Here is a 17,411-nt window from a genome sequence, read left to right on the forward strand (position 1 = left end):
TCACCCTAACTCAATGACCGCAGGTCAGCAGGTACTCCGTGTGTGGTCATCTGTTTCATCCTAGGGGTCACGGAAACATGATATTTACACCTTCGTGTGAAAAATGACTTGATTTCACACAAAAGGTCGATGTCATCGAAAACGTAGTTAAACGTGAGCAAAAGAGGCCCCCGGCTCATGGATGTCACCAGAGGCAAGGGTCGCTGCAGTAACCTTACATGTCGATTTTAGGGGCATTAGTGAACCGTTAATCAAATTCAGAGCTGCCTGTCCCTCCAAGCAAATGTTTATATAAGGAAGTGTTATGTAATTACATATAGCAAGTCGTTGTAGCGATTGAAATGTTCCGTTATAATCCATTACCGGAGAATAAAAACACTAAATTCTTGAGTGATACATTCTCTGTGTGAATGTTTCCATAAGTGCCAGTTTCATTGAAATCGCTCGAACTTCAATATTCAATGAGCATGTGTTGAGTTTGTGCTTCCCCTTAGGGATTATTTTTCAAACAGTGTTAGTTTTTCATCAACAGTAATGAAAAGAATCAATTTCATAGTCATAGAATTTGACTGAATCTAGGTCATTTCCAACAACTACTGACTGCGATATTTCCAAGACAGTGATTTGAAAGAAATGGAGAATGACTGTATAGAAGCACTTCACGCAGACATACACAGCTTTATCCCAGTTGAAAAATGTACCAACATTTTTTTTTTCAATTTAGATTTGAATTTTATGTTCGTAAATAAAAGATAAACTAAACAAAAGTTCTGTCATCCTATCACGGCCGATTTCAGGCGCGGCTGTAAGACCGTAATTAATTAAGATAAATGTTTTCAATTTTCAACAAAATGATTACATGCACACGTCCAGATGCAAACGCCGGTATATATACACACAGCAGTAGTAAATATCACAAACACGTGGTAAGGACCCGTGAAATCTGTGTTCCGTGTATATTTCGGCATGTTGTTTTCGTGCCGTAAAATGAAAGAAAACAAAAAAACGTATCCCAGAGCTGTTTCGTCGCGTATAATAATCTGTAGTTTAGCACTTTACCTATTTTCGGTAATTGTTGAACCTGTAAAGGGGGTGCGGGGAGGGGGGGCACGTTGCTGTATCATATACAAAACGAGATTTTTTCATTCTTGGTCTTGAAGGAGAAAAGAGAGAACCAGTCTCGGTCCTGCTGCTAACTTCACCGCCCCTTGTGCTATAAAGCGGTATAATTAAAAACATACGCTACATCTTCCCGTCAAAATTACGTGTGTTATATATTATTGGTCTCGATTTTTACCGAAAGCCCGTGTTTACATAGTCTTTGTACAAACGTCCATACAAAATGTATCCTAAGTTCCCATCACCAATATCTCAGGTACGTGTCGAGAAATTGGAAAAATCAAAATGCTGTATATGATTTTTTTTATCAAATGTAACAAAGACCTCTGTCTCTTTGGCTTTCCTTTTCGTTTTTAATACATATATCGACCTAAGAATAATTCAAGCATGGTTTTGGGGGAGCCATAGCACATGTAAGATAAAGAAAGTCTTATCGATGACTTTTACAAGAACCCAAATTGAACGTAAAAATCGCACGAATGGCCGATACCAGGTCATATAGAGTTAAGTTAATACCTGACTGGTATCTTCGAATGTGTAGATAAAATGGGGCGTTGTGTTGAAAAGTGATCATAAACATCAATTCTTCCTTGTAAATCTGTCAGTTTCGTGATTAAAATAAAACCTTAGCACCCCAGGGAGCGATTCGAACCAGCCATAGTATCTCTAATGATGATCTGTGCTCATTTCTCCAGAAACAAATGATATTTGACACAATTGTTTGGTTTTATCCCCATAATGCGGAAGCAATTTCACTAAAACGTTGATTAAAGATTTCACGAGATGCATGATGGGTAATGTGATGTTAGAGCGTTCGATTCACATAACGAATTTCCAATCAAACTCAGGCGGTCTCTGATAAGTAAGAAATTTATTTTATATCTAATTTATCATTTAGCATAATTATCGATCGTAATACGAAAACCTTAATCTTACTTTTCATTAACGTTTAACTTTCTATTAAACAGTAACCTTAACCTCAGTTAAGAATGTTTAACTTTCTATTAAACAGTAACCTTAACCTCAGTTAAGAATGTTTAACTTTCTATTAAACAGTAACCTTAACCTCAGTTATCATTAAGGTTTAACTTTCTATTAAACAGTAACCTTAAGCTCAGTTATCATTAACGTTTAGCTTTCTATTAAACAGTAACCTTAACCTCAGTTAAGAATGTTTAACTTTCTATTAAAATGCATCCTTAACCTCAGTTATCATTAAGGTTTAACTTCCTATTAAACAGTAAACTTAACCTCAGTTATCATTAAGGTTTAACTTTCTATTAAACAGTAACCTTAACCTCTTAACCTCAGTCATCATTAACGTTTAACTCTTAAACTGCAACCTTTACCTCTTAACATAAGTCATCATTAACGTTAAGCTTTCTTTTAAACTGAAGCCTTAACATCAGTCAGTCATCATTAACGTTAAGCATTCTCTTAAACTGTAACCTTAACCTCTTAACCTCAGTCATCACTAACGTTTAATTTTCTGTTAAAGTGTTACCTTAACCTCAGTTGTTATCAACGTAACGTTCACTTAAACTTTAACCTAACCTCGGTTAGCCATTAGAGCAGCAGTAATGTTACGAACAGATTTGTTCCAACATATGTATATAAAGAGATAGTTTAACAACGGTTAACCAATGTTACTGTTATGGTTAGCTGAGGTTATAATGAGGTTAATTGGGTTTATGATTAATAGAGGCTAGATTAATTAGTAGATGGTTAAATAAGAATAGCTAAGGTCAATATTGGTTAAGTCAGTTATTGTTTTTAAGATGGTAATGAGGTTAATGGAGTGAATGATCAAGTGAGATTGGGCTAATCAGTGAAGGTTATTGAGTTGAATGGTGAAGTTTAAGTAAGATTGAGTAAAGAGTAATTGAAGTTCAGAAATTAAAAAGTGTTGGTTTTAAATCAATTTAACATCGAACAGTTATAATACCGGACTAACGAGCTGGATTTCCGTGTTCGGTCTATCGTATCAAATACTTTTTTAACTTTAACTGTTTTAGAGTTATTGGCCAAGAAATATCATCTCTTTACTTTACGATGAAACTTGGCGGGAAAAGACTATCTAATGACTGTTTAACGACGTCAGGGAAAAGTCTGAATGGCGTTGAAACTTAAGCTCACGAGTGTTTTCCTGTGGTTTTTCTCAAAACTAAACCATAAATTAACAAACTTCAGCTGGAACAAGCTTAGAACCTGAGTTAACTTAGAACCTGAGTAAACTTAGAACCAGAGTAAACTTAGAACCTGAGTAAACTTAGAACCAGATTAAACTTAGAACCAGAGTAAACTTAGAACCAGAGTAAACTTAGAACCTGAGTAAACTTAGAACCTGAGTAAACTTAGAACCTGAGTAAACTTAGAACCTGAGTTAACTTAGAACCTGAGTAAACTTAGAACCAGAGTAAACTTAGAACCAGAGTAAACTTAGAACCTGAGTAAACTTAGAACCTGAGTAAACTTAGAACCTGAGTATACTTAGAACTTGAGTAAACTTAGAACCAGAGTAAACTTAGAACCTGAGTAAACTTAGAACCTGAGTAAACTTAGAACCTGAGTAAACTTAGAACTTGAGTAAACTTAGAACCCGAGTAAACTTAGAACCAGACTAAACTTAGAACCTGAGTAAACTTAGAACTTGAGTAAACTTAGAACCCGAGTAAACTTAGAACCAGACTAAACTTAGAACCTGAGTAAACTTAGAACTTGAGTAAACTTAGAACCCGAGTAAACTTAGAACCAGACTAAACTTAGAACCTGAGTATACTTAGAACTTGAGTAAACTTAGAACCAGAGTAAACTTAGAACCTGAGTAAACTTAGAACCTGAGTAAACTTAGAACCTGAGTATACTTAGAACCTGAGTAAACTTAGAACCAGAGTAAACTTAGAACCTGAGTAAACTTAGAACCTGAGTAAACTTAGAACCTGAGTAAACTTAGAACCTGAGTAAACTTAGAACTTGAGTAAACTTAGAACCTGAGTAAACTTAGAACCAGACTAAACTTAGAACCTGAGTAAACTTAGAATCAGAGTAAACTTAGAACCATAGTAAACTTAGAACCAGAGTAAACTTAGAACCAGAGTAAACTTAGAACTTGAGTAAACTTAGAACCTGAGTAAACTTAGAACCAGAGTAAACTTAGAACCTGAGTAAACTTAGAACCAGACTAAACTTAGAACCAGAGTAAACTTAGAACCTGAGTAAACTTAGAACCAGAGTAAACTTAGAACCTGAGTAAACTTAGAACCTGAGTAAACTTAGAACCTGAGTAAACTTAGAACCAAGATGACATGTACCTACGTGCACCGCCAGTTACAGGTCCAGCAGGGTCAAAAATCCATTGCACAGGGTCACGAGAACTTGTTGTATGCATATGATGTAGGGCATTTTAGGGGCTAGATAGACAAACGATAAGTAAGTTCAGTCATTTTCTCATAATGTAGATATACATGTTTCAGAAATGAAGAGAGAAGTAATTTTCTCATATTGTTAATCTAGTCCCCTAAAACCGCCTATCAATGTCCAAATACACCTGGAATTTAACATATTACCCTGACCCCGTGGTTAATTGTACACAAAAGACGCTTCCCGTAAAGTCTCCAGTGATCACTAGATGAAAAACGTTATATAAGGAAGGATGATTTCCAGATCTCTCTGTAGATTCATACAGTTTTTGTCTATGCGTCTGCAGTAAACAAAAACAATAAAAAATGTTTCTCTATCTTTAAAGTGTCATGATTACCGTTGAACGACCATCACAGGAAAGAGAGAAAGTAATCAAATCTTCATCATGACTAACGATCATGTCTGCTTTGCTCGAGGCCAGGGACGAACTAAACCTATTATAGCGACCTACACAAATCAAACATTATGACACGAGCAAGGCTGTTAAATTCTCCAAATAAACTTCTTCCGGGCTTTATCTTGATGAACCCTAAAAGGTTCCAACTTTCACATAATTCTTTTCAATTAGCCGGATGGCCCCTAAAAGGGTCTAACTGCCCTTTTGTGGTCCGGGGTCGTTATCAGTCGAAGGTCGACCAGCCTAGTAATACCATTGTTTACTATTTGTGAAGTCAATTCTTACTCGCGAAGTATGGTTAGCTTGCACTGCCTACATACACGAAATAAATTATATCAATTTGTATATATTCAAAACGAAAATATTTATATTGAAAATAGATAATTATGATAAATGACTTGTTTGTGTGGCTGTGTTTTCATAAGTATTTAATTAAAATTGTAAATCCTTTTCAGAAATCACGTTCTGAGCAGACTTGCTTACACGGTAGTTGTGTAGGATGACTGATAAAGGCTAAGAGGAAATTACAACGGAGGGCCAGCTGTCATTAATATGAATTTAAGGCTACAACAATGTGGTCTCCCGTTGGTTGACACTAGACAATTTGATAGTATTATATCAATACGGATATAGACGTATGCATCTCTGTATGATTTCACAATGAACTGTCTTTAAATACGAATGGTAAAGTGAATGACTTTATCAATTATGTATGTACTTGCAGTATACAAGCCACATGACAGGCTAATGGTGGAATTAAATATAATGGACCAACACAAACGTGTTCGGTGCCAAATGTGTCAGCATTTTGGAACGGCGGCATGTGTGGGTATGATGTCATTTACGACCCCCTCTTTATGTTGTGTTCAGAGACTTTCGCGCGTTACATACATATATATTTCTGATCTACACAGACGAACGAGCGCTAATTTGTTAACTGAAATATCAGCACATCAGTATGATTAGATCAAATTGGACTGCACACCGTCTCCTAAACACGCTGCCCGGATAACCCCTATAATTGTATTCTTTTTATAGATCGAGTTTGACCATAGGTCAATTTCCACGCCCTAGTTTGAAAAATGTGATAAATATTTAAAGAGTACCCTTTGGTATTTCTATGAATAGCGTCTCGTTCATCAGATATTTAAACGGGATGACCAACGGTCAAATACAAAAGGACAGTGGAGTTGATGAATTGAAAACTGAACCCAACTCATTTTTCTCTGTCCACAAACACGATTTTAATGGTCTCTCAACTTGTCAAATACAAATTCGTCCGAAATAATTATGATATGATGGTAAAATCAGTTTTGTACTTACATTTGAGTTTCCTCGGACTCCGACGTACTGCTAGTGTCATCTGTCGTCTGCCCGCCGAGAAACTCGGCGTCTGTGCAACTGTCCGAATCACTACTGGTCAACATGTTGAGGTTATTGAGGGGCACTACGGGTACCCTCCTGTCTGCCCGTGGGGCAGGGGGTGAGGGAGCGTCCCCCTCGTCCTGTGTGTTGCTAACATCCGTATCCACATTATCACTATAAGCCCGGTAAGTTGGTTCCGAATCGTCTCCAGAATCCGACTCCGGCATGAAGACTCCAACATGGTTAAAGTTATTCCTGTTGTCATCCACGATGTTCTGTTCTTTTCCGATATTCATGACGAACCGTTGTCTTAAAAAACACTCACACTTCTTATAACTTCTCTAAAGCACTATATCAACTGGTACCAATTAAACTTGTACCCAAGTAAAACCACGCTGGGCATTTTTATATTTGTTAAATATACACGTATATTAACTTACAAAATATTTCAATTTCCTTTGTTAAAATTATTCCATTTTTCTTCGTTAATAAATTCCATGCCTCTCGTGTGTAAGGTAGCACGTATATTTAACCATCCATGCGTAAAAACTCCCGAGCCGTTCACACAGCATGGCTCTGTGTTCTCGAGCCACGATATTCGCTCTGACTCCAGCACAGTCGAGTCAGAGGGTTTTGTGTTTAATATTTCAGTCAGCGGGCCGCGCGGAGGGTGACAGGGGAAGGGGGAGTGCGCCAATATCCCGACTCACGGAGGGGCCAGAAAGGGGCTCAGTAGGGGACTAATCGTGGAGTCAGCATGAAGCATCTTTTCCTCTGGGCTGAAAATTAGAGTAGTATGTCTTATGACGTTTGAAGTATTTTAGTATGAACTAAAATCTTTATCGTATTTTAAATTACTTACATGTTTATAAAGATTCACCAGCAAAGTATTTTCTTCGTTTTTCTTCTATCTCTTCAAATTTGTTCGACGAAAAAAAGTTTAAACTAGACTATTAAAGAAATGATATCTAGAATTGTGCACTAGATAGTTAGAAACAATGAACTTCTTGTCCGCAGATGGTCTGAAGTGAAGAAATTTAAGGTTCTTATTTTTATATACTAGTAGGTAATGGGTTGGAAATCCCAAAAATGTTTCATCATCAATTGGGAAATGTATCACTGTGAGTCGTATCACAATGACTAATTGTTGCGCTGTAGATGTTTTTTTTTTTCCTTCGGAAAGGAAATCCTCCAGAAATAGCCCATGAGCGAGGAAGTTAGTAATCTATCGATTTTCTGTTTAAAATAGCGTGGGATAGCCTAGCGCGCAGAAGACCAATGGAAACGCGCCAAAAGAAGCGTGGATGCTGGATATTGATTTGTATGAGTCACCGTTTGTTGGTAAACAATGCCAAATATGGAATATAATAGGCAAAGCGTTTCCTCCATTTCGGTTAAATTATTAATCGACTTTAAATTAACACGAAATAAATCGTTCCCGAACCTTTCTCTAGTATTCATATTCATTTAAAATGACTAACACAAATTTCACGTGAGTTTTCCATACTTTATAGAACATGTATACGAATTTTTCATTTAAGCAAGTATATGGTGAGTTTGAAAAAAAATAAAATCGTGATAATGAAATTTTATAATTTTTCAAAATAAAAACGAATGTAAGATGCTGTTTCTCATAATGGATAGCTGCCAATCCATAGCAAAAATAACTTGAGGCCGGTAGGGATGATTTCATAGGGATGAGAATGGTACTTTTCTAAATGAATCGGTTATAATTTTGGAGTCTTACACAAATATTGAGATATGAGACTGTGCGTGACAATTAAGTACCGGTAGATTTATATTACATCAGGGTTTTAGCCTACAATGGGGATCAGCAAGTGCAATATAATGTTGGTCTACTTTCACTAAGACCGCAAATTAATCAGATTTCAAGATACAGGACACGACGCATGCAGCATTCGATATATAATTAAACTCGCTCCTAATTCCATTTTTATTACGTAAGGATTTAATGGAAAAAGCATATATAACGATGTAATTTTACTCTACGACCCAATGATGCAAGCACGAACACCATACATTTAATATATGGAATTTATAAAAGAGAAATCAATAAAGTTCTGAACAATGGTCTTTAAATAAAGGATTTCCATGGTGAAAGGAAACCCTCTAAAACTACCCCATTAATGCTGACCAAGGTCATTATGGATAGACGTATCTATGCTGACAGAGAAAAATAATAAATACAGTCAAAATTCGTTGACTCGAATATGGATAACTCGAAGACCCCGTTTAACCCGAGATACCGATCAAATATAGTATATAATATCATACCAAAGCCTGAAACTCGTGTAACTCGAATATTCGGATAACTCGAAGTTTTTAATGATCCTGAGTTAACGAGGTTTGACTATAATAATTAAGGAAAATCACGTTTAGTCCATGGAAAAGAAAAAAACACCCGTATGGCAGTCATTCGAACGGTTTTAAAATATCCCGATCCAAGATCACGCCAATATTTGCTAAAATTATATTGTAGTATTTACGTCAGACGGTATGTTGTACAGTAACTCGTCTGAAAGTGAATTTTGTACTAAAACAGTTTTGATCATGCGTTATAAGACACCTATAATAAATCATACATTCAGTATTAAACCGTATCTAAATGTAAACACAAGTTGTGAAAACGTAACCATTTAGAAATGATAGAGGTCTACAGGTAATAAAATGTTAATTATGTGATAACAGTGATAATTGCTCTGTAATTATCTCCCTTTCCACTGTTTCTGCTGCAAAGTGTTTCGTTTCGTTTCTTAACGGACATTCCGTAAAATTCAAGATGGATCCTTATGAGGTGGGTACTTAACTTTCAGAAGTTTTGAAGTTGCATTTTTGCATCTGTGTAGACATTAGTGACTTTCCTTAACGGTGCATTTAGTTTTCTTGATATTTACATATCCAAAAACCAATCGTTAGCATAAAAAATCACAGTGTCTTTGAATTTCACCAGAAATAAGACCTTTTAGCCCTACCATCAAAAGTTTACCTAAGATCCCAGAAAGTAAATACGTTTGTTTTGATACATGCAATAAGTGTTTTTTTAATCATATGGAGACATTTTCGTCATTTTAACTTTTTATTGCTCAATGTTAGTTGAAAGAAAACTTTTGGGTTGCTTGTTAAGTGTAATTTCAGGCCAAATTGTAAGAGGGAGGTAACTCGTACAAGCTTAGTGTTTTAATTTCCATCAAAATATTTTGACTGTGTATAGCTAAAATGAAATGTTTACCATTCGGATTCAACTGATTTAGGAAAAATAAGATAAGCGTTTAATAGTAGTAGCTTCCCTAGAATATGTATTTTCATAGCTCTCTTTTTGAAGTTTGTCATTTCTCTAAAGCATTTTTTTGGTAGGCGTAAACTAGATCACTGTGGCCTACTTTTTTTCTTCAGATTTTGACATTTTTCCTAACTGTATTGTTGAAATCTTGAACTTCCATAGCAGAATCTTAACAATAACACTTGTCTATCACTTTCACTCCAATAATGAATTTGTGTGAACTTTAATTAAATTTTCATTTATGCCCTCTCAGGGATTTTTTTGGGGTACATTTAGGGCCGAAAATATCTATATATATATATGTGATAGGCCCCTTCCACTGTGAAATTTTGTTGTGTTTTCCCAATTTCATGTTCATATTTTCCCAATCAGGATTTGTTAAAGAGTTCTTGTACATTAACTGATAAAGAAATGCTGATTAGAAGTATTTCATGTAATGTTTAACAGGCAGATGTAATAATGCTACTAATTTCTATATTTAAGCTATGAATTATACACGAAAAAAGTATGTTGATAATATTTGCTCAATTAGCCAAAAATACCTCAGTTTTGTTCCCAAAGGAAAAGGTATAAACCCCTGTAAATTAAGTGTAAGAAAATCACTGCTTCAAGTTTTGACCTTTTACACCAAAATTTTACAAAAGTCTTATGTATATATATTGAATACCATGATTATGCAGCTGACCTTGAAGTGTTTCCTGCAAAAAAAGTTTGATAAAAGTGTTCATGTATTATTCCGTATAACTATCGTATGTGCTTATCACCGAGGGGACACAGATATTGCCAGAATGGGGATTGCCCAAATTGGCAGCACCCTCCAAGTTTTGTTAAAGGATTGAAAACAGAAGAAACCTGTTTATACATTTCGCAAATTCACTTCTGCAGAATTCTTAAGTGTTAATGAATGTAGAAATCACAAGAAACCTGGCTCCAATTTCCCACCCACATGCCATATGTAGTATATATAATACATATATACGTATACATATTAACCCACAGTCCAAATACATACTACAATACACATGTATAAACTGTGGGTTGGGAATATGTGCCAAATCTCTGAGTTAGAAGTCGTCAATTTAACTACCATGGCCTCATTAAAAACTAGTTAGAAAAAAAGGTCAAAGATGTTATAATATTTGTTTACATGTTTATTGTTGTGGTTGATTGCAGTTTCCATCTTGATATAGAGATAGGGATGATAAATTCACAAGAAAATTGTATGCTTCATTATAATTATCTTTTAACAGAGGGGAGATGTATCTAATATGTCAATGAGAGAGAAGTCAACATTGAAGAGGAGAATCAACAGGGAACATAACAGTAACTTTAGGGCTGGCTACATCAACATCAACGAGCCTTATCTCCACAAGACTGGCATCCGTGGCAGGAAAAGATACTTCCTTTACTGTGTCATCGTTTTCGTCATTCTTCTAGCATGTGCAAATGCATTGGTAAGCCGATTCTGCATGTTTCAAAAACAAACACCCTGGAATGCTGTGTATTTAACTTGAATTATCCAAACTTTCCCATGTACATAAGTTATTCATAAGTTTACCTGTTGTAGCGAATACACAAATGGTATATATTTGAACATCTGCGTACACGGGACTTTTTCTCACTGGTTTGGGAAAGACCTTTTGTCTTATTTTGGGAAGAAAATTGGTGAATTTGTAGAGATTTGTTTAGGAGTAAAGCTTAAATATGAAATAGTTTCAGTTGGGAATGGGGCCCATTAATGGCCTCAAAAAGCCCCCAGAAAAAGCCCTGATACACCAAACAAATTATATGTCCCCCAAATGTTTTGGATATACATCTGGTGCCAGGGCAAGGAGAAAGTATGGCTATACTGTAGAATAATATATAATTATTCATAAATTCCTTAAATTTTATGATAATGATAAAGTGATTAAGTTTTTATTTTTAATATCCTGTATTAAAGCCTTTTTAAAACACTTTACAACTAAAGGGCTTGGTTCTTTGTTTTATTTTCCAGTTAACCGCTGGCATCATGTACGCCCTGAAGTTTTCTTACTTCGGCGTGCAGTCACTGGAGTTTATTCCAGATTCCCGACTGCTCCGCTTCCTGTCAGATACAACACTTTCCACTGTCCAGATCTTTGATGGTTTCATTGGAAGTCGGAAAAACTCTTCATTTATGATCCAAAATGATAATGGCCCAGTAAGTGTCCTACTGCAAGGTTCCAAAGTTTGTCTTGATAGAAAACATGACATTGACATAGTCTTAATTTGCATAACTCAGTCACGGTATTACAATTTGATAATGATCTCATGAATTGAAAAAAAAATGACTGAGTTACACAAATAAATTGTTATTAAATAATTAAGATATTCATTAAAATAAGATATGAATCCCCTGTTAATGATAGATAAGGAAATGTATCCTATAATGAATTATGATCCAGCGTTGGTTGTTGTTTGAATTGAGAGAATGGTTATTGATTGTGTAGGTTGTTTTCATGGCTGATGGTGGACTTGATGATAGGGCTTCAAAAGGTATGTATTCGGTTGTAATGTTTCCCTTTTCCATGCTCAAACCATGATATGAATGTAGAATGTTTAAAAGACATGTTTTTCATCTCTGTCCAAACTTGAAATATCCTATCTGATTAAAATACATCTCTTCAATATGCTTATGCTATAAAGATCTGACAGTGGCCAGTGAACTATTGTAGACTGGCCTGAAAATCTACAGTAAATGCAAATACCTACTCTTAAGAGTCCAGATAACTCTACTCCAAAAAGTTCAGTGGCCCAGAGTATCTAAACAAAAGTCATGATTACTATATAATATAAAAAAAAAAAACCAAAGAGCTATGATTTAAAACATTTGGTTAAATATATTCTATTTATTTCAGTTGAACTACGGCCAGGTAGTGCGGAGGTGAAATCTGTAGAGGACTTTAAGGTGAGAAGTCCAGATACAGGGAAGATGCTCCTGTCTACAGGGCTGGAGGCTGTACAGGAGTGGACATCCACTAGTAGTCCTGGAATCAACATACACGCCCCTGTGGTGGAGGTTCCTGTGGTCAGTGACTTATTTGTGTATTTAATCTGTTCACGTAACATACTGCAAAATCATTTTTTTGAGAGAGCCGTTATTGTTTAGAGATTTCATCAACATACACGCCCCTGTGGTGGAGGTTCCTGTGGTCAGTGACTTATTTGTGTATTTAATCTGTTCACGTAACATACTGCAAAATCATTTTTTTGAGAGAGCTGTTATTGTTTAGAAATTTCATCAACATACACGCCCCTGTGGTGGAGGTTCCTGTGGTCAGTGATTTATTTGTGTATTTATTAATCTGTTAACTTAACATACTGTAAAATCATTTTTTGAGAGAGCCATTATTGTTTAGAAGCACCAGATACACATTGTAAATGCTTTAATAAACTAAAGGATTTTCAAGTAGATTTAGATTCTATATGGTTTTAATAAAACCTAGAAAATTCTACATGCATTAATGGAACCAAAACAGGGGTAAAAGAAGAAAAAAATATCATCTAAAACAATGACCACAACGTATATATTGTAAAATATTGTAGGGGCATCAGCTACAAAAACAAATTTTATCAACATTCAGAATCTTTGATGATATGTGTTCCTCAGTGTTTCCTAATGGCCTATGTATTTAACCTCTTGTATTTACATTTTAGTTGGAAAGTGTGCCTGGAGTCGACGGTCTCAATATAGAGTCGTACCAAAATACTGAGATTAAAGGAATGGAGGGGCTGGAGTTATCTTCCCTTGGCAAGGTGTATCTCATCACCAACAACATCACACTGCACTCTACGGTAAGTACCTCATTAACATAAACCACACTTCATGGTTAGTCCTCATTTGCATAAACTACACTCCATAGTTAGTCCTCATTTGCATAAACCACACTTCATAGTTAGTCCTCATTTGCATAAACCACACTCCATAGTTAGTCCTCATTACCATAAACCACACTCCATAGTTATATATAATTAGTCCTCATTAACATAAACCACACTCCATAGTTAGTCCTCATTACCATAAACCACACTCCATAGTTAGTCCTCATTAACATAAACCACACTCCATTGTTAGTCCTCATTACCATAAACCACACTCCATAGTTAGTCCTCATTACCATAAACCACACTCCATAGTTAGTCCTCATTAACATAAACCACACTCCACAGTTAGTCCTCATTAACATAAACCACACTCCATAGTTAGTCCTCATTACCATAAACCACACTCCATAGTTAGTCCTCATTACCATAAACCACACTTCATAGTTAGTCCTCATTACCATAAATCACACTTCATAGTTAGTCCTCATTTGCATAAACCACACTCCATAGTTAGTCCTCATTTGCATAAACCACACTCCATAGTTAGTCCTCATTTGCATTAACTGAACCCAACTTTAAGTACCTCATTAACATATACTGCACTCGTACATAAGGACCTCATTAAACATATACTGCACTCGTCCAGAAGTACCTCATTACCATAAACCACACAGTTAAAATATGTCACACCCAACATCACCATTTAGATTTCTCGGTCAAAGTTTTTGAGTTGGTGCCCAGGCTTATTTGAGGATGATAACTTTATATGTCTATCGCTATTATCATTAATTTGATGGTAGCGATCAACTTATTCCTTTCACCCCTACTGACCATATTGGACTTCAAATGATGAATGAATGGCAGAGTCAACTTAAGTTTCTTAGGGTTGAAAGGGTTAAAGAAGGTCTACTGAACATTTTCAATCTACTCTGCTATCACAGGATGGTAACATCATCATGGACGCCACTAATGGAGTATACCTCGACAGTAACCTGCCCAGGGCGACGACCCCTCTCTCCTCCACAACAACTAATGCCTACAAAGTGTGTGTTTGTATGCCAAGTGGTCGAGTGTTTGCTGTCCAAGTTACAGGGCCTGGAGTGGGCTGTGGTGATGCTGACCCAGATAATGACCCCTGTGCTTGATGTTGGCCCTGATCATGTATAAATGTATAGTGCTGTTTCTTTTTGTTAAATTGATATTGCCAAAGATTTTTTTTTTAATTTATTTGGAAGATCTTGTCAATGATATTATTTCCGGATGATTTTAAGTCTCTTTGTTGTAGATTGATAATATTTGTGTAAATAGAATATACCATATGTTTACCATATTTAATTAAAGATATTTTGATATTACAGTACTCATGTAAAAAGTATTTAAAACAAGTCAGATTGTATTATTCAGTAAAGTTTTTAAGTTTTCCTTTTATATTAATTTTACAGAGTATATTTACACTATATACCAGAGTTGTGTCAAGTTACCAAGTTATAACAAACTCCAAGTGTTATCAGAAATACATATTCTAGAATAAAATATGTTTATAACAAACCACAGTGACAACGATAATTCTCGAAAGTCAGATATGTCAATAATTTGATTGTTATTACAGAGTAAATTTGATGTTGCCAAGGTAATTCTTTGATGAGGAACACAAAACTTGTTTCAATATAAGTGAGAATTGGGAATAGACATGTTTATACTAAACCATATTTAACTGTACTCATTTAAAAAGTTTGCACAAACAAAAATCATGCACAAATTTAATGAAATTCAATCACATTTAATATGTATCAGTAGTTCTACATTTTTTTTTAAATTTTGCAATTTTAAAATTAATGAAAACAAATTTATGTATGAAACTAATTTGTTATGTTTAGCATTAGGTAATACTCATTCCGTCCCCCAAGTTTATGTAAGTCAATGTTTTAGTCCTGTTACTTATTTATATACGGTAGTATTATTTGTACCAAATTTGGTTGTGCTTCATGCCTCGTTGATATTGAAATAATTTTAGGAAAATAACCACTGTTTACTTTGTATCTTTTTATTTTATGATCTTTCTGGAGTTGTGGTTGGAAGTTAAAGGTTTTGGCTTGATATTGGCTTCAAAATACACAAGATTTCAGCAAAAGTTTAAATCTACTGTAATACTGTTACCCTGGTAAATACTAGCCACAATATACTGCTCGGCTAGAACTTCTCTCTATCTCGATGGGTTGAGCGTAAGACTAGTAAGCCAGAGGTCCTAGGTTCAATACCTAGCAGAGGAAATGATTTAAATTTAATTGATCATGTGTACTGTTACAATTCAGTACCAAAGGTTGTTCTAAAAATAATTTCATTTTTTTTCTTTTTCAGTAGACTCTTTATTTGACAAGGGTACAAAATAAGTCATTTAGCACATGTTTAAACTATGCTTGAAAACAAAGATTAAAATGTACCTATTTGACATCGGTAGGTTTTAACCATTCTGATTTGAGGCCAAAGTTGATCTGACTTCAGAAAGTATCAACGTTCAAGAAAAAAGCCCTGTAATTATAAGATCTGTTGTGTAACTGCAAAAATTATGAAAATAATAATAATTAATTTTTCCCCAGTGAAAACTTTCATATTGACTATCAAGTCCAGGGTGCCTTTGTAGAATTTTTATATTATATGTATTTTAGTCTGTGTTCATATATCAGATACATTTATGTATATGTAAGTGAGAATGTTAGACGAATCGCTAGCCTATTTTTGCCATTGATATTTTAGTTTTACGTAAATTAGATCTATAGATAATATTTTACATTTACGAAGTTTGATTTATTATTAATCAAGAGTTACAGGTATCAAGTTTTATTGGGTATATTATACTAAAAACATTTTACACATATAAATCTACAAGTGACCATGTGTAGTTATAATTAGTAAAACATCGAATTATTGTCAGTATTAGAAATTTAGTTTTTTAAAAAGCATTTTATGTATAAAAAGTCTTCCAACTGATACTGATATCATTTGATACATTCTCAGAATTCTGCAATTACATAGTATGCAAGATAAAAAATGTTTTAATATGTATTTTCATATACAAACAATGTACACATGTTGTCCTTTCATTTGCCAAAATGTCTGACAGCAAATTTGTGGACCTATGCAATATATTTTACCATGTTTTATTTAAATGTAAAAAAATTTAATGTTTTGTTTTATTTCATTAAATTTTAAGATGGAATCTTTTGTCAAACATGTATCAAATATAATTGCAAAATTAATCAGAGGTCAAACTTTGAACATGTCTAAGATGAATTAATGTCCAATCTGGAATAATCAAATATTTGTTTTGCATGAAATTCCAATCCCAAAAGCAAAATCATGTAAGTTTGACCCATACAAATTAATCACTCTAAATATGAAATTTTTATGTAAATTACTTGTTTTCTTTAACAGAAATGTGATTTGATTGGATGGATCGGAAATTTTAAAACAGTAAACTGGTGATCACGGATAGGTGGCAAAGAATAATTTTTACAATTTTAAGAAACTTTTTCTTTCAGCAGCCTGTTTTATTTATAACATTGTATAATGAAATACGAGCCTGTCTATTTTCCTAATATTTATGAAGAACTCTTCGATCTAAACCAGGTTCTAAATATTTATTACCTACACTTTGTTTATGACCAGTAAAATACACAATTATGGAGGTCAGATATTAAAGAGAATGTTTATACACAATTGTTGTTTTTGTTTATTTTATATTCACCATTTCAGCCGCCTTTAACAGATCATATTATGGGTTTGAATGGATGTTCAGAATTAAATTACATTTGTATCTCACACAAGTTCATAGTTCTGAAATCTGACATTAAGATCATTCTTATGGTCATAATTGTTTTGAAAAGCGTAAGACTTGTACTTTCTATACAACCCATATATAAAAGATTCAGATGAAAAATTGACATGTTTGTCAAAATCAAATTA

At 34.5% G+C, this 17,411-nt stretch overlaps 2 protein-coding genes across 2 annotated transcripts in view; one reads left to right on the plus strand and one right to left on the minus strand.

Moving 5' to 3' along the window:
* The window catches only part of LOC117329613 (proton channel OtopLc-like), a 42,457-nt gene extending 35,433 nt beyond the window's left edge, over nt 1-7,024 (minus strand). The window contains exon 1 of the mRNA XM_033887635.1: nt 6,260-7,024. Within this exon, the coding sequence (XP_033743526.1) occupies nt 6,260-6,597 (338 nt within the window). The 5' untranslated portion in view covers nt 6,598-7,024. The remainder of the gene's footprint in view (nt 1-6,259) is intronic.
* A 2,012-nt stretch (nt 7,025-9,036) lies between these two features.
* On the plus strand, nt 9,037-17,165 carry LOC117329614 (beta-sarcoglycan-like). The gene is made up of 7 exons (XM_033887636.1): nt 9,037-9,116; nt 10,853-11,056; nt 11,599-11,784; nt 12,074-12,119; nt 12,482-12,651; nt 13,281-13,418; nt 14,390-17,165. The coding sequence occupies exons 1-7, from the start codon at nt 9,102-9,104 to the stop codon at nt 14,591-14,593; spliced, it is 963 nt and encodes a 320-aa protein (XP_033743527.1). The 5' UTR covers nt 9,037-9,101; the 3' UTR covers nt 14,594-17,165.
* The last annotated feature ends 246 nt before the right edge of the window (nt 17,166-17,411 follow it).

This window comes from Pecten maximus, chromosome 6, assembly GCF_902652985.1.
Source record: "Pecten maximus chromosome 6, xPecMax1.1, whole genome shotgun sequence".
NCBI lineage: Eukaryota > Metazoa > Mollusca > Bivalvia > Pectinida > Pectinidae > Pecten > Pecten maximus.